General features: G+C 39.8%; 2 protein-coding genes across 3 annotated transcripts in view; one reads left to right on the forward strand and one right to left on the reverse strand.

Moving 5' to 3' along the window:
• Positions 1 to 22806, forward strand: part of qin — an 870645-nt gene that overhangs the window by 251855 nt on the left and 595984 nt on the right. The window lies entirely within an intron of this gene.
• The window catches only part of LOC136858462 (uncharacterized), a 77227-nt gene continuing 74804 nt past the window's right edge, over positions 20384 to 22806 (reverse strand). The window contains exon 3 of the mRNA XM_067138019.2: positions 20384 to 21765. Coding sequence (XP_066994120.1) covers positions 21428 to 21765 — 338 coding nt within the window. The 3' untranslated portion in view covers positions 20384 to 21427. The remainder of the gene's footprint in view (positions 21766 to 22806) is intronic.

Raw genomic sequence — 22806 nt, forward strand, 5'->3', positions numbered from 1 at the left:
ATAACAATAGTAACAATAACCAGTTTACGTACTTTTTCTACATGATCTGGTATCCAAAATCCATCCATTTTGTATCTAGGATCAAGAAAATTTGCCGCCCTTGTCACAGAATGAGTTTCATATGCAAAAAGTCGCGTTGTTACGGCTTCCAGACTTGCTTCGAAGACCATCTGTCCCACAGTGGTAGCTGGTTTTTCTACTTCCGTAGAACGAGTGATAAATAACCCTTGCACGAAAGGGATCTCGTGAGAACAAGTGGTGTATATTCTCCGGATTACATGGTAGTCATCGTTGCGAATGGGACTAGAATTGCTACGCACTCCTTCAAGATCAACCATTCGTTAGCTGAAAATAGTTAAGGTCATACATTATATTCAAATGTTACAAAAATACAGGGTTTTCAATACATTACACTGTATTCATAATTATCACGTGTTAGTGTTTGAGGTGCATTCAAAAGTTCCGGCTGAGCCACTATGAGTTGGTCCTTTACCTCTAGGAGACGGCGCATCATGGGTCGAACAGTACTGAATAAGCCGGAGTGGCTGCTTACCAGACTCTGACTGTTGATTTTTTAATTTATGGCTTGCAACAATACTTTGCTTAGGAGAAAAATCAGGACACAAATAGTAGCAGCGTTGCGAGCAGGCCTGGAGAAAATGTGTATGTACAAGCCTTAGTTCGGCACTACCTTGTGTTTAACATTTCGAAACTTACAATCCTAATCTTACTTTTACTTCTATTGTGACATGCTTAATTCAAATGCGTGACAAGGGAACGTGCTTTTTACCCCACCACTTATCGCCAAATTAACTGTGTGCGCTACACAGGAAACAGGTCGTACCCCAGCTAACTGCACCATATTTGCAGCGTTATCTATTGCTAGCACTTAACCAGACATGTATTTGACGTCTTTGATATAAAATGGGCAGTCACAGTTATGTACGGGTCTTGTCTATTAGATATCCAATAGTCAGTCGTTAAAGCGGTTGCATATCTATGAGGTAGAAAGAAACATAGCCAAACTCCGATTCAAGCGCTTATGCTTTTCACTGCTTGGCGCGTACACCTCGCGCTTTGCTCAGTTGTTGGCTCCAAACATTGCTTAGGACTCCTCTTTAAATGATCAAATAAATTAGATGTGCCGCCTCCCCTTGAAAATTTACGAGCACATAATTTGCACTTGGCAGATTTCTTCTGATCGCCTTCTGCATCGAAAAGTTACAAACAACTGATGCTTGTCGTGGCATTAGCTACCCAGTGGAGTTAACGGTGCCAGAAAGTTCACCCGTTACACGCAGCAAGTCACGGGAAGGAGTATCTTGTCTGAATGAGCAGAGCACGTTCGCTCAGTTTCCTCCGCCGCCCTCCGTATACCTCCGCAATTCTCCGCAGTAGTACCGGAGAATACCGGTGGAGCGCTTCACTTGCTACAACCGATTCAATCACTCGGACTGCCTCCTAGGGATGGGTTGCGAACGGAGTCGCGAAGAGTCGAGACTGCTACCTCTGGAACCGACACTCTCGACTCCAATGTCGACTCCACTGATGCACTAACGCCATCTAACAACTATTGTCGGAACTGCTTGGAATTGTAGTTCCCTGTTCCTCCCTTGGTAACTTGTGATACGATGAATACAAGATGATTATTAGCCAGCAAACATGAAATTTTTTTTCGGGATTTTATCATCGTTAGTGTTATTTTGGCGACGATGATAATGATGACGATAATAGTAGTGGTAATTATAATCTGACAGTACACTTTTACATAATCGCCAATATTGGCTTAAAGGAGTTTAGCTCCACGGTGTAGGGGTCAACGCATCCGCCTGTCACGCGGCAGTCCCGTGTTCGATTCTCGGCCGGGTTAGATTTTTAATTGTAAATTATTAATACCCCTGGCCTAGGGCATAAAACAGAAAAAAAGAAGCGAGTACTCACAGTATGATTTTACAACAAATATTTTACCATACATTGTGCGTCATGATAGCCGCCTCCGCAGTCTAGGGAGGCCCCGGGATCGATTCCGGCCAGATCAGGGATTTTTACCTCTATCTCAGGTTTCGTGATAACGGTGAGATAGGGACCGGGTCTAGAAAGCCAAGAATAACGGTCGAGAGGATTCGTCGTGCTCAACACACGTCACCTCGTAATCTACTGGCCTTCGAGCTGGGCAGAGGTCACTTGGTAGGCCAAGACCTATCAGGGCTGTCGCGAAAAGGGCCTTTTGTGTATACTACTACTACTACTACTACTACTACTACTACTACTACTACTACTACTACTACTAATAATAATAATAATATATTCTGACAGAATAATCTTCAATAATCGCCAACGTGAACTTATACATAATACAAACAAATTTCATGTACTAATGGAATATTACAACACGTTTCAACAATTTTTTTATAATATTAATAATGTATTATGACAGAATCGTAAGTAATCCCCAATATGAAATTCAATTACATAATAACAAAACACCGGCGAACGTATTACGTATGACAACAATTTCTTATCAGTTAATGCTTATAATAATAATAATAATAATAATAATAATAATAATAATAATGCACCAAGACCTAACGTGGTCCTTGAATTATAATGAAAACCGACAGCCTGTTTTCCAGTCAGTGAATGACGTCCCCATCCTGCGGCGAGGATAGGAATTGTACCGGCTGCGAGGCCTGTCGCACTCCTGGGGAATTGATGAATGACTGACAGATGAAATGAAATGATGTTGGAGAGTGTTGCTAGAATAAAAGATAACGGGGAAAACCGGAGTACCTGGAGAAAAAAAAGTCTCACGTGGAGTGACCGGGATTTGAACCACGGAATCCAGCGGTGCGAGGCCAACGTGCTGCCGCCTGAGCCACGAAGCCTTTTAATGGTTTAATCTATGTTCAAATTATGTTAGAGGATTTACCCATATTAGATTTGTTTTCATCGTTTATGTGCAATTCATAATGCATACCTGCCAACCCTTCCGATTTACCCGGAAACTTTCCGGTTTTTAACTCGTCTTCTGAGTTTCCGATTTATTTTTACTTCTTCCGATTTTTGACTAATATAATCTCTAGTACGGCCAATACTCTTCCCCTAGAATAAAGGATAAATTCTTATGTGCTTGTGTAATTTACGAAACCGAATTTTCAAGCGTATTTGATGCTTTATTTCGTGAGTGTTTCGTCCGTCGCCTTCGTGTATCGTGTTTCCCGCTCACCACAGCAGCGTGTGCGCTTTATACAGCTGGGGATTCGGGGCGGCAATCGTCCTACAAGCAAGAGGCTAGCGCGCGCTAACGACTCAGTTAATCGGGACGAAAGAATGAGTTTGTTATTGTGTTGTTCGCGCGCTGTTAACATCGTTTCTGTGCGTAGTTTCGTCGGAGTTGTAGGCCACGTGTTTTTCCTTGCATTTCTATGACCGTTTCTGGTATTTTCTTTTCTCGTTATGGCCAAAAAATATGACAAACGTTATCTCCAAGTGCTCAGAGATGCCTATAAATTTCTGTACATTTTACCGGCTATTGAAGGAAACTACCGTATTTTCCCGCGAACCGTAATCGACGCCCTTGAATAATTTACACATCCCAATATTTTTGGGTCCAAAGTGGAATTCGACGCACCCACAACTTTGAAGATCCATCACTCAGCTCCGGATGCGTTTCGGAATAAAGATGCCAACTACTCAGGTAGCAGGCTTCCTATTGCGAAAATGGGCATTCCAAATACAGGCAACGTGCTGTATTAGCCGGCAGGAAATCCCACTGCACTAGTTTTACGAGTGTTTCGCGTACGGGACATAATGTGATCTCAGAATTGTTTGTCAGTCCACAGTACTCGATTAATACTGCATCATACGAACTTGCGGTGATCAGTTACGCCGAAACGTAGTGAATAGAGCAGCGGGCAGCAATTTCTCAGTGTGCAAATGAAACATGCGCTACCGCGGTAACAGAAGTGCACTTCAAGCGGCCAACAAGTCTCGCAAAGCATTTCGCGGACCAAAAAGCGGCAAGTTTCCGCAAGTAGAGGATTATCTGCTTAACTATATGATTTTGTTACGCAATGTTGGATAAGCCGTTTCTCACAAAATGCTGCATTTTAAAGAATGAGAAATAGCCGCGGCACGTGGAATCATTGTCTCGTATTTGAAGGGTAGCCGAGGTTGAATTCATTTTATGAAGAGAAATGGACTTTCTCTTCGACGAAGAACAGCATTATGCCAAAAAGTGACGAATGATTTCAACCATTTTCAGCGCTTTGTGATTGAGAAGCGTAAAGTGAAGGAATATTTTATCTCCCTTATAGGAACCGCAGGTCAGACGCCAATCAGTTTCCATATACCATTAATAAGTCGAACAATTGATAAGAAAGGAACGTACAGTGTTATCGCACGCGCTACCGGAAGCAAAAAAACAACGATGTACTGCAATGCTTGCTGTAACAGCTGATCGCAGAAAGCTTGCAGCTTACATTGTTCTAAAACGAAAAACAATGCCTAAAGCAAAATTTCCGCGAGTGATCCACGTTCGTATTCAAGAAAAAAGGTGGATGGACACGTCATTCGTACAAGATTGGATACGAACGGTTTGGGGTAATGTAGCAGGGTCCCTCCATCGATGCCCGGCCCTTCTCGTGTTGGACAGGGTTTTTTTTTGCCGGTATGTCATTCAGGTCGTATTGTCAGCTCGTAATGGGAAGAATGTTTTTCAGTGTCGGTAATTCAAACCCACGTGTCTAACTTATCTGATGTACCCTATTTGACTTTTCAGAAAAAATCTCACGCCGGAATTTTACGCCAAATGACGATAACTGCAAATGGGTTAAACCAATTGTGTTTGGATTATATTTGATGTACCAGTATCTTTTAAATGTAAATGAATTGTAAATAATTTGTAAATATCCGATTTCCTTGAATCGCATCCGAAGTTTTCGCCTGTATTTTTCGTCAAAAAAGTGCGTTAATTATGCGAGAATATACGGTATTATGCATTTTGTTGCGCGTGTCGGTGTGACAAATATTATTCGTATGTTAATGTCATAAATGAGAGTGATTAAGTACATTTTCTTGTAACCATTTTTATGTTTTCTTAGTTTAAGATTTTAAATTTAATGGTCAATTCGCATCGTAACTGTAGACAAGTATGCCTTTTATCCTGACCTTTTTTCACGTAGACCTTGGTGGAATATATGTGATGAAATCCAAGAATTAAAAAATCTTCCTATTTTTGGTTTCTAAAAGTTGGCAGGTATGATAATGATTTACCATCGATATCTGTTTATCAATTTCCTGATCACGACAAATAAGACGTGAAATTAAATGTCCGTGGTGTGCTATGCCGATACTTCTGACTTGACACGTGTCAACTACACCATTATGCTCGTCGTCTTCGTTAACAATATCGTACTTCACTCTACAGTACTCTTAAAAAAACCTAATGGGCAAATGAGCAGCAACATGTATGATTTTTCACGTTATTTTCCGCGCCTCGACACGCAAGCGGCCCCGGAGTGAGAGTTAAGTTCGCTTGGAGTCGAGAGGCTTCATGCGAACCGAGACCGGTGTTCGGAGTCAATGGAGTCGACGCTCTCGATTCCAGGCTTCAGTCGCGCTCATCCCTACTGCCTCCTCTCCCAGCACTATTCACAAATCGCAGCAGAAGGGAAAACATCCTGTCGTGCGTGTCTCCGCCGAGGCTCGTACTTGGTCGTTGCGAGGAAGTTCGTAAGCGGGAACTCGACCGTAATTATCAACAGACTTATTTTAAAGTGTTACTTCCTGGACTTAGAAACTTTTCAACCATTCATATACGAACTTATTCTTCTCGTAATTCTGAGAGTGTTTTCAGGACGTGTGACATTAACTTATATTGTGAAATAATAATTTGAACTTCAGCTCGATTGAAAGGGAATTGTCAGAGCTTGTACTCACTTCAGAGTTACACTTCGAACATTCGTGAAGCGTGTGCACATTAACTCTATTTTCTAGTGAACTACATAAATATCCCGTCTATTAAAACAAATAACTCCACAAAAGTCCTTGAAGACGCGTATTCAATTTAAAGTTTATTTAACTTTAAATAAGATTAATTCACTCATCGCAAGTGAATAAGACAGTGCCGCATTTGACGTTCCATAACATTATAATGCTTATTGCTCACGGTAAAATTTTCTGTCAGATTTATTGTACAGTAATTTTATTTTATAAAATTTCTGTTGCTCATGGTCAAATTCAAGTTTTATAAAACTTTTCGTAAAATAGGACATGTTCTATTCCGTAAAATTAATTTTATGAAACGAACCAATCAGCGAAGCTACGTCGTGAGAAGATTGTGAAGCTCGATTGTAAACAAACGCTTCTTTTTAAAATGGCAAGATCCGGGTGGACTAAGGAAGCTGTTAGTGTTTTACTGGACGAATACCAGAAATATCCTTGTTTGTACGAAGTTAAAACGCCACTTTACCACAACAGAAATGCAAGAAGAGCGGCAGAAAACAGTTACCGAATTCTTATATGAATGCTGGTCTTCTAACCTCAACTAATATTTGACCAAGGACAACAATCCTCTACCTTCTTCTCTTCTGTTGATCCAACCCGAGTCCAGCATTTCCTGGCATTTCTTTTCTTCCTTTTTACCACTGTACAACATATAATTGCAGCTAAAGCAGCAAGTTTTGCTTTGTTTGTTGGAGCAATACTCTCAAACACACTGTAAGTTGAACAGCTGATTCTTGGTTTAAAAGTTTATCGATAGATGGCAGCACATGCACATCCTAGTTCAATAGTGAGTTCATAGATGACCATCCTGATGCTTCAACGGATTTTATAAAATAATTTTACCGTGAGCAACACAACTTTTCACCAAATTTTTATAAAATTAATTGTACAACAAATTTTACGAAACATGTTACCGTGAGCAATAGGCTTAAGCATTGCAACATAAACATTCACGGTTTAGAACAATTTTCTATAGTGAATAATCTTTTCCTTCTTGTGTAATACCTGTAATTATGTTAGAACTGTGTTTTCCATATGAACAATTGTTCCAGTTAGATGATCTTTCATAATTTTGCTGCCAGTATTAAGAACAGTGAACAAATGCACTTAACGAAATACCGTGTCTATTTTATGATATGCAAATACGAGTTATTCTGAATAGGACACTACTAAGCAATTCTAGTCGGTTGACCTTTCGCGTGTTCGCTATACCACATGGTGACGCATGAAACCCTGACGATTGCCAAAAAAAAAAAAAAAAAAAAAAAAAAAAATCTACATGCTGCTATCTCGAGTCGATGTGGGACGTGTCTACGAGGGATGTGGAACGTGGTTTCATCGTGGGAAATGGAACGTGGTGCCATGGGGACGACTTCGACATCGACTGCCCATGTTATCAACTTGCTGTTCGCTGACCAGCATCTATCTACATTCCGGTCCTGAATTCCAGTGAATGCTGGTGATATGATGTGCAGTTCAAACCATTTTTCAGAACAAGTGCGTAGAATTCCATCAGACATTCTTTTAAGTGGAATGATATAGTGAGTGATTTTGTTGGCAGTTCTACAGGCAGTTAATATAATGCTCATTGGAAATCAGATTGATCTTGCATTATTTTCAAAGTGTTAAATTTCAATACTTAGAAAGACTGTAGGAAAACTTTGGAAGTGAAGAAATATTTATTTTGAAGTGAAAATCATATTTATGGTAACATTATTTAGAAAGACTGTAGGAAATAACTCCGATATGTTGGATCTCCAATTTTAAACGAAAGATATTAGTTTCCATTAATTTATGGTGTTTTCAAACATTAAGACTAAAGACAGTCATCTCTTGAAATATTTTGCTTTAATAATTTATCTGCCATACTAATATTTCGAGCAGGAATAACAGGAAACATTAAACGTCAGTTCATGGTAATGAATATATTGAATTTTAAGCACAACTATTGTTTCGCTCTGCATATGCCCCTCTGTACCTATTCCATAAGAACAGTCCACCGTTAAGTGTAGATTCCCATGCCCAGATCCCTGATCATTTCCCGGCAGATTATATATACCCACACAATTCTAATTAATAGGGCATGACATTTTATGATTTTGCATCTTTTTTGTATGAAGGCCGAAAGATAGCTCGAGTATATGTGTTATCGGCACACGTTATCTTGGTGCATTTACACCCTAGTGCTGAATCGGTCGACCTCGGCAATCTTCGAGATTCGTACTGGCAACCTTTGAAGCACGAACTATGAATCGCTTAGGCATCGTTGTGCGACATCTGACGTACACTTTACGTATTAGTACTGTTGTTGTTTGCACAGCAAAGCCAAACTATAGAATTCATGCTAGGAATAAGATTCGCATCGAGAAATGTTATATAATGTGTGTGTGACATAGTTGTTGGCTTAAGATAAAACGGTTTATTAACTTCATATCGATCGATCATATTCTCGATTCAATTCAGATTACATTTCGATTCAGTTGGCAGCACTATCGGAACCGGGACAGCTACCTCCTTACTCCTCACCCCCGTACACAAATGCACCAAGATGAACTGTGCCGATAATACATGTGTTCCATGAATTGACTGATTAAAATAAGGGCAATTTGTTAGGGCTTTTTTGTGCATTATTTGCCGTTTACAAGAGAGAGGTCATTTTTTTGAGCAATTTTAGGTCATTTTTGGCATTTTTGTTTTCTGGTAAGCGTTATATTTCGTTATATTTGGATATTTAATTAATACTATTTATGTTTACAATACTTGCCTGTTATATTTAACGTAGACAAATAACTTGCTCAAGAAAGAAAGTAGACTTGCAACATAACCTGCTGCCACTAGTTTTCAAGGAGAGAGTATTTTCAACTCAATTATACTTCTTAAAAAACATACTAGAAGCAGTACGTGCTTCCCCTATACGCAAGACGCATAATGGACTCGCCCAAGCTGAGCATTGCTCTTTATCTTCAGCTAGATAAGAAAAGTCAGTCGCCCGCGCGCTGAGAGTCGAGTGAGTTCTTTGCGGACAAGTACTGTAAGATGCCCAAAGTTAAAGGAAGTGCAATTGTTAAATTAAAACAATTTGTTACACAATATGGAGAAAATATTTTATTCCACTGGTGGAATAAAATATTTTGCAGTGTGTGATGGACGAGTTTCAGCAGAAATGTTTACAGTTGAACAACATGTGCCGCGAGAAAAACATGAACGTGGTGTGCAGCGACTTGAAGATAAAAGAAACCGTGGCTTACACCAGATACTAATGGGTAAATCTTCAACATTTTCTCCGTTTTGTGAGAAAGTGTGTACGGCATTTTTATGCGCCGATATTCCACTGAACAAATCGAACCATCCGAAGCTGCGTACATTCTTAGAAGAGGAGACTGGAAAATCTATACCGATCCCAGAACGTTAAGAACAACCTACGTTGGAAGGTGCTATGACAGAACGTTACCAGAAATAAGGATAAGGGTATGAGACGGAAACATATGGGTATGCATAGATGAAACAGCAGTCTAACCTAGTCAGCGTTCGGTGGCAGACGTATTGTGGGGAGGTGTCGGGAGAGCCGGCGTGGAATGTGAACGGTGGCCAGTAAAGTAATTCGAGAGGGAAGAGGAAGATGATTGGCGTGGATCAATATCGTGTGGCTATTGGAAGATGGCAGATGAAAGGGAAAAAGGAGATAGCTAGAAATAAAGGAAGTATAATGGAAACAAGAATGATGGACGAGATGATATTGGCGGCAGTGGTGATTATGATACTACTAGTTATAGGAGGAGTAGAGGTAAACCCCGGCCCGACTTCTAGTAGCAGCATGAACTGGGAAGACGTGGAGGTCATTAGAAAAGTGGTGGAAGAAGTATGCCCGTTTGACCAGATTAAGAATATGATGAAAGAGCAAATGAAAGAACTTGAGCATATAAGGCGGTGGGTACAGGGAAAAACAGACGAGATAATGAGTAGAGTAGAAACCAACGAGAGAGAGATCATATCACTCAAGTCAAAAATAAGGGAGATGGAAGGAGAGGTGGTGAAGTTGCGAGCGGAAATTGAAGACTGTAACCGAGAACGGAGGAAGAAATGCCTATTCATATATGGAGTACCGGAAGACAAAGCAGAAGATAAAGTACTGACAACATACAAAGTTGTGGAAGTCATTCAGAAAATGATGAGAATTAATTTTAGCGAAGTCGATATTGATGATGTAGAAAAGATAGGTAAAAAACGGGGTGATAGACCGATAAAACTGAAGCTATTCTCCACCTTGATGGCAGAAGTGGTGATAAGAAGTGCAGATAACATACGGAGCACAAAAATTCGGATTAAAGAAGACAGTGGTAGAGAAGGGGTAAAGAACATAAACACTATGAAGAAACATTTGGCCAGGGCTAAATTACAGGGGTTAAGAGCTCATATTAAGGGTAAAAAATTAGTAGTGACCAATGGTACTTGGACTAGAATGTGGACTGCGAAGAAATTACGAGAAATGGAAGATGACAGGAATGACGAAGTGGTAGTGGGAAAGAGTGGAGGAAAGGCAAGCCAGAGACTGTAAAGTGGGGGATGAAGGACATGGAGGCAAAGAAAGAAATAAGGTAAAGGAACCAAGCTCGCAGCATGAAGGAAGTAACTTGATAGATTTGTTAGCCATAGCGAATAGGGAGGTAATGGCAGAGATGAGTGTGATAAGGAAGGAAACCAGGGAGACCTACGCATTAACGAAGGAGTCCAGGACGGAGGCCAGTGGGAGAGAAGATATAAGGATACAGGGAGAAATTGTGGGAGTAGAAACGCAGGACGGAACAAGAGCAAGCAAACGAAGTGAAAACACGACTGGGAAGCAAGAAAAAGAAGCAAGAGGTGCCCTAGTGAGAGGGAAAGTCTGAGCCTAAGAGAGTTATGGGGCAAAAAGAACAGAGTAGACGAAGGCATATTGACAAGAAGCAAAAAGTTGATGTGTAGTGAGAAGTAAATGGTTGTATTCACGATAATAGTGGAGTGTGTGCGTGTTGTTCATAATTATGTTAAGAGCGAGTAAACGACAGGTGTGATAGAAGAGGCAAGTTTCCAGGCGGTCAAGTGTGTAGTGAATGAGGAAGAACATTAGACAAATTGGTCAGATGATAATGAGAAAGATAATATCTGGTGCGGTTGGTTTATGAGCTGGGGTCCTAGTTATAAGTGAGTGAACATGGTTTCATTTAAGGTGGTGAGTTGCATGGGTTCTAAAGTTAACAAATGTAGCGAATTAATAGAGGTCGAAGAGTGATCAACAAGAAAGAAATGTAAAGTGTAATAAACTGCATATCGGCACTACAGTGGAGATAACACGTAGTCAGGTTAGCAATATAAATACCGTCTTACTAATAAACGGTGTATAACTTTTATACAAGGTTTATACACCGTTTACGCGAAATTCGTTACTAATAAACCGTGTATAAGCCTCCTATGTATACATCTGTTATAGTTATTCACTGAATTGCTTATACAGTCCAGGACCCTTGTATAAGCGTTGTATAACAGCTTTTAGCGGAAAAAAAGAAACGAGTGAGCAGTTTATTTTCGTGGTATTTATTGTCGACAGTAATATAATCGTTGTAAAATATTCGACTTATCCATTTAACATTGAACACACGTTGAAAGAATGACGATAACGTTGATGATCTTCACGATATTTTAAACATAGAAGACATACGGTACCGTACACCATTCAGAGGTTATGGAAGCTGGACATCTTCGTCAAGTAAAACACTTTAAAGAGACGGAATGACAATGAATAACTATAAAAGAAATGATGGTTGGGCGTATTTTTGTGTAAAAATGTGTTACAGCTTAATAGACCTTTGATATTGCGAGTTTATTATACACTATCTGCCCCTACAAAGATCTTTCTTAATTGAGTAGGTACCTACCGTATACAATGGGACATATTCCTCGAGATAAAAAGTGGCATAACTTGAAAACCATACGTAATATGATTTCCATACTTTGTAGTTGAATACGTAGAAATGTGATGTATAAATGCCTAATAGAAACTTTTTTGATCTAACCTTTCGTTTAGCTACAAAACAGGTTTTCCTTTCTCCTGAAAAGTAAGGATTTTGGAATGTGTACCCTTTTCAACTCGCCGATTCAATTACAATTGCTCACGTTTTCCGAACTACCCCAGTTAGGAGCTTTTGATATTTTCTTAAGCTTTTCCATTTCTTTTTTAGCGTCCATTACACAAGCAAGCTGAAGAAATGTTGATATCAATATAAGTCAATTTCCAGCTGTCTCACGGAATGACAATGAATAACTATAAAAGAAATTGTGGTTGGGCGTATGTTTGTGTATTAAGGTGTTACTGCTTAATAGACTTTAAATTGCGAGTTTATTATACATTATCTGCCTCTACAAAGATCTTAGATCTTTCTCAAATTTGAGTATAAAAAGGGTCATATTCCTTGACATAAAAAAATGGTATAACTTGAAAACCGTACGTAATATGATTTCCATACTTTGTAGTTGAATACGTAGAAATGTGATGTATAAATGCCTAATAGAAACTTTTTTGATCTAACCTTTCGTTTAGCTACAAAACAGGTTTTCCTTTCTCCTGAAAAGTAAGGATTTTGGAATGTGTACCCCTTTTCAACCCGCCGATTCAATTACAATTGCTTACGTTTTCCGTACTATCCCAGTTAGGAGCTATTGATCTTTTCTTAAGCCATTCCATTTCTTTTTTTGGCGTTCATTACACAAGCAAGCTGAAGAAATGTTGATATCAGTATAAGCGAATTTCCAGCTGTCTCACTTAGTGTTGCCACTGCCTTTTCGATATGCCGTGCTACTGTGCGACTTTCCGGAAAGTTTTGCTCGTAGATAACCAGCAGAAGCGATCATAAAGGCGGTGAACGTGCGAAATACGTCAGTGAACTGCAGGAAGAGATTCCTACTCCTTGGAACGAGTGTATACGTCCTGTGTAGTAATACAATGCGTATACCTCGTTTATTAGTAAGAAAACTGTAAAACGCTTATACAGGGTTTATTCACTGTATAACTAAACAAGAGTTAAACAACGGTATAAGGACTTTTTATTAGTAAGACCCGTAGAATATAAGAAAGGCCAGTGTCTAAGAGAGAATGTGCTGAGTGCGAACCCGGCCGGAAATGGAACAGTCTGTGGTCTAGTGCAGACTCAGCCCGACACAGCACTGTACTCTGCTCAGTTATATGTTGCCAGTTTCAGTTTCACATTGCCATTAATGCCATACAGTCTATAGATGGAATTACCCTGTTGCAATAGTTCTTTTAGTCTTCGTTTTATCCCTTTTCTTAATAGCAATATTGAGTTTTCACATTTTATTATTATTATTATTATTATTATTATTTTCAGTATTACTAGCTTTCGTTTATCCTTGGTCTTAATAGCAATATTGAGATTTTTTGAGGTTTTGTTTATATCAGAAAAGGTAACATTGACTCATGGACATTTGATTATTATTATTATTATTTCCAGCAACTTTGTTTTTCCACATTTGGTGTTAGTTATGTTTACTATACGAGTATTATTTTATGTGTATAGCATCTTAAGCTGTCTAGGTTGGGCACTGTTATTTTTCTCCCTTAATGGATCAATAAGGCCTCATCGCTGTAGATCTGGAAGAAAAAGGATTTACTTTCTTACATAGATGAAACAGACAATATGTACGTTATTGTAAGCATCCTGGAAGCAGAGAATGCTGGAGAACCATTTCTACTACATTGTGAGCAATTGGACAAACCTAACTGGTCAACAACTAGCAAACTGTTTGACCAGTCTTTGAGGCTATTGTGGCCCTATGGCATTCGGAATGACAATGTCCTCCTTTAATAACAGATGCAGTACCCTACATGGTGAAGGCTGCAAATTCATTACGTGCGCTCTTCTCGAAAATGGTGCATGTCACATGCGTAGCCTATGCATTACGTCGGACCGCGGAGGAGGTACGACATAATTTTCCTCAAGTTGACAAGTTAATTGGTTGCACAAAGAAAGTGTTTTTAAAAGCCCCACCTAGAGGTCTAGCATTCAAAACAAGCTCGTGAAATTCCCTTACCCTTTTCACCTGTTTTGACTAGATGGGGAACGTGGATTGAGGCTTGTTATTGCTACTGCGAGAACTTTGAAGTTGTAAAGAAAGTGGTCGATTCCTTCGACAAAACTGAGGCTGGATCAATAAAAACAGCGCAGGAACTATTGGCTGACAAACAAATTGCAGGTAAACTTTTCTACATAAAAACAAATTTCGGATCCTTTCCTAATGCAATAAGGCTCTTGAAAAATCCCAAGTGCCACTAGTGGAGCAGCTGAAAATTGTGTATAAAGTTGTGAATGATATGAATCGTGTGTATGTGGTAAAGTGGGTGAAGTTGTATCCGTGAAATTGAATAAGGTGTTGCAAACGAACAGTGGGTATAAAACTTTGTGTTCTATTGGCAAAGCATTGTCGGGTGAAAATTTTTCTCTTACCGACTTTGAATTGAATCCGGGAGATATTTCATGTTTTCAGTATGCACCAATTGTTTCAGTTGAGGTAGAGAGAAGCTTCTCCATGTACAAATCGTTACTTGCAGACAGTAGGCAATCGTTTTCGTTTGACAACCTACGCAAAGTTTTCTTTGTGCATTTTTGGAATTTATTGTAAACAGCCACAGAACTTTGTTTTCTTAAATATTCTTTGTTAATTAAACTACTAGCTAGTAGTTTCTTGCATGTTCTCCATAGATACGCACCCCACTGTCGGCAACCCTGGAGGCTATTTTCTGGGGTTTCCCATAATCACACCGGTCAAATGCTGAGGCTGAACCCGAAGACTACGGTCGTTTCTTTCCCAGTCATAGTCCTGTCCTATCCCATCATTGCCATAAGACCTGTCTCCGTCGGTGCGACGTAAAACAAATAGCAAACCAATTTGAATACAGAAACATTCTTTGTTCTATTTTGGGTGACTGCTGTATTTTAATTTCGATACAGTCAAACATCACTCTGCATTTAGGATACTTTATCCTGTATATTATTGGTATTGTTTCATGAGTATTTTCTCTGCTGTGCCAAACACAAAATATTTATCGTTGCAAACGCGAGCATCATTAACGTTTTAGGAAAAATGCGCGAAACGTTTGTACGTTGTTTCAAAAATCACTAATTGCTGAGAATGACGGTACTTCTGTCTCACCTGTTAAAGAATATCCATGGGAGCCTTGATGTAAAATTTCTTACGTGATTTCAGATCTGTATGCAATGGGACAGACGCTTGTGTAGACAATGTACATCTACTAATTGTGCGAGAAGAAACGAAATCGCTAAACACAGGTTCACATCCATCCGTCTGTGTAGCGGTTTCATTCTTTGTAAACGCAGGCTTATTACTTGCTGAAGATTTATTTGTCCTGCCTCAAACTTTTATCTCCCCCCTCCCCCCTCCGCCACCCGGTATTTGCCGCTCTTGCAAATTTCTCCGAAGCTAGTGGAGGCGAAGTAGTCTTTGACATAAAATCACCTGGAAAATTGCTGGGAACATATGCTGGATTCTGGGTGTATCCTGACCTTTTGTTTCCAATTAAATTAACACTACCCATTCTTGATGCGGGCCGGGTGTTAGCTGTCATGCTGAACCATCAGGATTGAAAATCCCAGCATTACATACTGATACTAGTACTTTCCTAAGTAAGCCGTTTTAATGATCCCATTTTGAAACCCTTAAAATTAGATTTAATAACGAGATCCTGTCCCCGTCGAAAATGTGTTCAAAGAACACTTTTTCACTGTTAAATGTGACGTAGGCTATTGAATATTTATTCATACATTACTTTTTTCTGCTTGCTTCAAAATCTAATATAAGTATCCTATACTAAATATTTACCTTGTATGTTATAACGGCAATTGGCTTTAATTTTCCTGCGCATTGCTTGAATCCAGTTTTCGTCGTTCCTTTTTTTTTTCCTTTTGTTTTCCTCGTAGAGAATAAATGAAAGGCTATGTACGGTGTGTTTTAATAATCATTACTGCATCCAACAAAGTAACATTTCGCGTTAGCTGTACTCTGTTCAGTGTCCTCCATATATATAGTTCGGGGCAAATCATGATGCCCTCGCCTCACACCACTACTTTTCAGCGACAGCTCGGTGTCTGTTAGCGACTTATAGGATTTACTACCTCTACTAGAGCCAGAGTTGCCAAATCGGTTCCTGCACTCTACACGAAGAAAGGGTAAATACTACAGATAGTGTGGAAGAAAGTGGATTGGCAGCCTCTCCAAAACAAACAAGGATCACTTAGAACTCGTTAATTCAGCAGGGTGCAGGGTGTAATTGACTGCTGGCTTCCAGCTCGCTTCTAGGAAATGAGGCAGTCATGTTTTGTCCCCAACTATATAATTAGTAATACATGCTTTCACCTTCACTCGTATGCTTCAAGCTGCGCCTACCGCGCCGTAATGTAAGCACAGCCGTCACCAGAGGAGCATACTCGGTGCCTTTAGAGATAAGAATTGATTGTTGCTGATTTGGTGGTCTTGTCTGGTATTCGAATTCTCACATTTTACTGATAGTACTGGCTGTCTGTTATTGTACGACTGTAACTACTTAACAGTAGAGTTCTAGTGGATTCCTTTCAGAAAAGACGTGATGATGATATGGGACAGCCATAACTACGGAGAAGATTAGCATGATACGCCTGCATGCTTATACGTCAAACTATAAATGAAAATGATGCATTCATGCGAGGCAGTCGGATCTTGCAGGAATTTATAACGCATTCGAACAGCATGACAATGTATATTTCAAAATTAGTGTCTACCCGATTACCCAACAACTCACTCTTGGAAGATAATGTCGATTCTATATTACTATTGTATTTATTATAGGTAAGTACATTGAATTAAACTAATTCGAAATAATGTTTTAATTCGTTGCTGACAGAATGAGTGTATTACTATGTTCGAAAATTATAATAAACTAGCAGAACGTTCCCTTCATTAACGATATCGGTGTTATATATTTACCCAATGGTAACCTGTACAGTAAGTTGTAGCTTTTATATATAAAGCGATTTTACAAACAATCGCGCAAATCGTATAGTTACAGGTCAATATTTTGAAGCAAGACAGTTTATCGTGTGGCATTTTCCACGGAGAGTGTCATTACGACTTTCACCGATTTCCACCAAGTAATTTAAATGTGATAGATATTTCGGAATGCAAAGTGGCAATTTCAGCTATATCTAGAGAGATTACGCAAGTGGGAAGGTCATGCATGCAATAACGTTTTTACGGCCGGATGGACTTCCTGACCCCAAACCTATATAGAGTGTTGTGTTCACTGACTTAAGTGTTCCTTTCGTGGTTGGTAGTGTGGTGGTTTTTCTTTAATTCAAGATATGTGTATTAAGACTATCACAAACATCCGGTCCCCGAGCGAGAGGGATTAACCATTCGCAGTTAAGTTCCCAATCCCGGCCAGGAATCCAACCCGGGGCCCTCTCAGTATTTCAGTAAACGACTTTTAAATGACAAGCAGCTGAAGCTTTATAATGATCAGATTATTATTATTATTATTATTAAGCGTATGGAATTTACAGAATGGACAAGTATATACAATATTATACAAAAGAAAAACCTGCAAAGAATACAAGTTAAGTAGGGAACAATTACACATGAATATCTAAATTGTTTATCCACTGCACTAGGGATACTGAGACATCAGCAAAGTCTTTTCGGTCTCCAATGATCAGATGCACTTAAATGAAATATCAGCGAAACTACTTGATTCATTTGTCCGCTGTCGGTAGAGAAATGAATATGAACGAATTTACACAGCTCGCAAGGAAACTGTTTGGGTTGGACCAGATCGATAGAAGTGAAACTTAAACGATCAATTAAGACTTCATAATCTTAATAATCCATTCTGCCGTAAAATTACATTTACGTACTTAAAAATTTGTAGTTCGTTCTTGGCATATTAAATGGAGCGTAGTGTATAGAAGGCATCGATTGCAATTATACTTAGTAGGATGACCGGCTATAACATCGGAACATTACTGTAAGCCTGGCGACACTGTACACTGTCCGCAGTATGACAAAATGAATGATTCTGAACAAGAATCCGGCTTTTTACTTGTTGGAGCGTGCACGTTTATAATATACATGACCAGTTTTCATACTCAGTACATGTACATTTAAAATGGAACCGTCGGCCGACTTCCTGGCTGGTCAGCATACTGCCCTTCGGTTCCGAGGGTCCCGGTTTTGATTCCCAGCCCGGTCTGAGATTTTAATCGCTTTTGATTAATTCTTTCGGCTCGAGTACTGGGTGTTTTATTCCGTATGTCCCAACACTCTCCTTTTCATACACAAACAACACACCACACTGCCAACTACCACAGAAACACGCAATAGTGATTACATCCCTCCATATAGGGTTGGCGTCAGGAAGGACATCCGGCCCGAAAACGGGGCCAAATCCACATGTGCGACGCAGTTCGCACCCGCGACCTCACAGGTGTGGGAAAAGCGGTAGAAAAAAAGATGTTGATTTAAAATGGAACCATCGGTATATTGCATACGCAAGATCATCAGGTAACTGCTTCGAGCTGCCCATCTACTTTTCAGCAATTAATTATTACACTACCGTTCGTTTTATTGCAAAGTGATTACCGTTAAGTTTCAATCAATCAGTCAATCACTCACTACTGATCTGCATTTAGGGCAGTCGCCCAGGTGGCAGATTCCCTATCTGTTGTTTTCCTAGCCTTTTCTTAAATGATTGCAAAGAAATTGGAAATTTATTGAACATCTCCCTTGATATGTTATTCCAATCCCTAACTCCTCTTCCTATAAACGAATATTTGCCTCAATTTGTCGTCTTGAATTCCAACTTTATCTTCATATTGTGATCTTTCCTACTTTTAAAACCACCATCCAAACTTATTCGTCTACTGATGTCTTCCCACGACATCTCTCCACTGACAGCTCGGAACATACCACTTGGTCGAGCAGCTCGTCTCCTTTCTTCCAATTCTTCCCAGACCAAACTTTGGAACATTTTTGTAACGCTACTGTTTTGTCGGAAATCGCCTAGAACAAATCGAGCTGCTTTTCTTCGGATTTTTTCCAGTTCCTGAATCAAGTAATCCTGGTGAGGGTTCCATACACTGGAACCATACTCTAGTTGGGGTCTCACCAGATACAAATATGCTCTCTTCTTTACATCCTTACTACAACTCCTAAATCCCCTCATAACCATGTGCAGAGATCTGTACCTTTTATTTACAGTTCCATTTATGTGATTACCCCAATGAAGATCTTTCCTTATATTAGTACCTAGGTATTTACAATGATCCCTAAAAGGAACTTTCACCCCATCAACGTAGTAATCAAAACTGAGAGGACTTTTCCTATTTGTGAAACTCACAACCTGACTTTTATCCCCGTTTATCATCATACCATTGCCTACTGTCCATTGCGTAACACATGTAATTTCTGCGTCGTTTCCGTAGCGTTGCAATGCCTTCAAGTCAATACACAACCACGTTATTCAGGAAATAGTTAAGGATATGTTAATTGATCATTCACCTGTTTCATCGGTCTGGTCGAAACCGAACAGTTTCTTTGTCAGATATGAGTAAATGTTAAGATTTACTTCAGCAATAAGTACTTAGAGCCACGGAAGTCATTCTTCCTCTCTGTGCAGGGTAAGTCTTCAAGAAAAGCTTGCGTTGTTCTCGAGTGGTGGGGATAGAGAGCGCGGTTAGGCAGCGCAGCGAGCATGGTTAGCGGTAAGTGTACGGAATGAATGTTTAGTTTACGAGTGGAGTTCTTGAGTCCACGTTGTATTCCTATACTTGTTAAACGTTATTTATGTTATCCTTCAGTATGGTGTGGTATTGTACTGGACAAAGGATATTTCCGTAGCGTTGCAATGCCTTCAAGTCAGTACACAACCACGTTATTCAGGAAATGGTGAGAAATATGGTATATTTTAAACGTACGCCTGAAGCCCTGGAGAATTAAATCAGACGACTGATACGTGAGATTTTATAGGTGGTGATACGAGTTTCGGAGGTGGTTTTTACACCTATGCAACGTTCGTATTGAGGTCAGTGGGCATCATTTTCAACAGCTTTTTGAAAAGGTAATATCTGCATTAGTTTAAAACTAATAATTTAGGCATACCGTAGTGAAACTGAACGCCGCTCACGCTTCTAAAGCTTACCTGTGAGTCTAGCCATTCAATGCGGGCGATTTGCACCCCAATACGTCTCCTGTATAGTGCGCAGTGACTTAACGCAGCCTCCCCATTGATGGATCTTCAGGAAAATAATATAAATTTAGAGGAATATTTATTAAACATAAGTTAGAAAATTACCTTTTTATTTACACACTTCAGTTGTATAGTTTAACAATAGAGAACAAAGCGGTTCTATATTTATATTTCACTCACCTGACTACATATCAAACATGTGCTTCATTTTTATTTGGATATTGTCTTCCGCTCTTCGGTTTTCTCTGTCAGTAGCGTGAATAAACAATGGAATATCCGTAGGACGAATATGAAACTCAAACTAGAAATATATTTCTTCATTTTTTCCCCAGTCAGAACAATGTAGTCTGAGAATGTTCGAGAATTATCTCGCCTCGTTTCCTCTGCAGTGTCCCTCATTGATAAATATTCTTATTTATCGTGAAAAAATTGTCCACTTAAATTGCCAGATACATAACGCCTTTTAAAACGAATATCATAGTATCAGGGAATGTGTTGGAGACTTAACAAATAGTTGAGTCATTACACTGGATCGTGAAGATTTCGAATCTTTTAATCTTACTTGAAAAGTGAGGGCTAACCGGGAATTGCTGGTGGGATATTGGTTAGTTTTCACAAATACAATATGTAAGCTATTTTGTGTCGTGATGCAAATGGGTTGGTATTAAATGAGATGAATTAACGGCGCTGCTTCCGTTGGAGATTCAGCAATTAGAAGCAAAGTGCAACAGAATTCTTGGTTAAAGTTTCTTTCTATCCTAGCTAGTAGGAGAATCCTCTTCGGATTTAAAGTCGTCCATTCTTTCAACGAAAGTTCAATCGGCTGTTCATTGTTTCCTTCAACCCTGCTCGTACTCGGACGAAATGCTGTCGTTGTCCTGGGAGTTCGAGTAATTCGTTACTACATGCCCACTGTAGTTCCAAACGTTGCTTATCTCTTACCGTTTGTAAAGAATGTATATATGCATTATATCTGGAACGTTAAAACATGTAGAGAATCTCATGAAGATAGCTTCGGATTCTTTACTTTGGTACTGATTGGCTTAATATTACACTATTTGGCTGATACGCAAATGCATTTTACCTGCCAGTCTCGGAAATAGTTTGAAGACACGCGCTCGATATGGTTCTTTGGAGTTACACGAAGATATTGTCGATCAGGTCCTTGGTAATGAGACGGTGAGGCTTTGTGGGATCTGGTTTGGGTGGCCCGTACAGGCGGCTATTGATGGCATACAGCGCCCGGCTCAGCTCGCAGCGCACGTTGAACCACCAGTCGCAGACGAAGACTGCCTGAGAGAACTGCGTCCCATTGGGGCACAAGAAAGTTGCCTGGCGCCCATCGATGTCGCAGTAATGCCACGTCTGGCAGCGTGTTTCTTCATCAGCATAGAACCCTGGATACGGCTGTTCGTCGCAATAAAAGTTAGTGTATGGCACTGTGCCTAACACAGGGTAGTCGGTGCCTGGTCGTCCTGAAACATACGAAATTTGTTCAAATTTATGTTTTCACGGCCTGTGGGGGTTTTGGGCTTATGCCGTGTCAAGAAAATAAGGCTGTTCACGAGGAAGTCTTCTAAAATAATTAGGGTTTGAATTTAATAATGCTTTACCATTGGAGAACTGTAGGGGTACGCTCGTTCGTTACCGGGTGTCCCGTTGTAAGCGGGAATGACAACATTAAGCTCCAAAGATATTCCATCACGCCGTGTGTGCTTAAGTATCAGAGAGGACATAGGACGAAGTTTGAGCTCTGTGCCAGCATACAGCAAGTCACTGGTGACAAACGAGAGTACCTTCTCCAACGGTAAAGTATTCTTAAATTCAAACCCTCATTATTGTAGACTTCCTCGTGAACAGTCGAGATTTTCTTCTGAAGACATGGAGCAAAGATCTCTGCGAAATGTAGGGAGTTTCACCTTGTTTTCTTGACACGGCATAACCCCAAAAGCCCAAATCATGTCTATAGGAAATTTGCTTTATAGCGGAAGAGACGGGAATTTGAGAAATCAAGATTAGGTTATAGGAATTAGTTTTGTGATACAGGGATATGTGCAACAATTTTCTTTTATTACAAGTTGTTTTACGTCGCACCGACTCAGGTAGGTCTTACGGCGCCGTTGGAACAAAAAGGGCTAGCAGTGGGAAGGAAGCGGCCGTTGCCTTAAGTAAGGCACAGCCCCAGCATTTGTCTGGTGTGAAAATGGGGAACCACGGAAAACCATATTCAGGGCTGCTGAAAATGGGGTTCAAACCCACTATCTAACGAATACTGGATACTGGCCGCACTTAAAAGTTTGCAGCTATCGAGCTCGGTGCAACAAATTTTGCAATCCTCTTAACGTGACTAGTGGACGCGCGCTGCTCCACAGCATCAGTTACAAACAGGTAAGATGACACTTCTTGATATGCCTGTCGTAGGCATATTGTTTTGCTGCCCTTTTCACTAGTTTTATGAACGTTTAATATGGTACTTAATAATAACTGTTTCATTTGTTATGTAGTTTATAACACTT

This window comes from Anabrus simplex, chromosome 1 (assembly GCF_040414725.1).
Source record: "Anabrus simplex isolate iqAnaSimp1 chromosome 1, ASM4041472v1, whole genome shotgun sequence".
In the NCBI taxonomy this organism is placed as follows: Eukaryota; Metazoa; Arthropoda; class Insecta; order Orthoptera; family Tettigoniidae; genus Anabrus; species Anabrus simplex.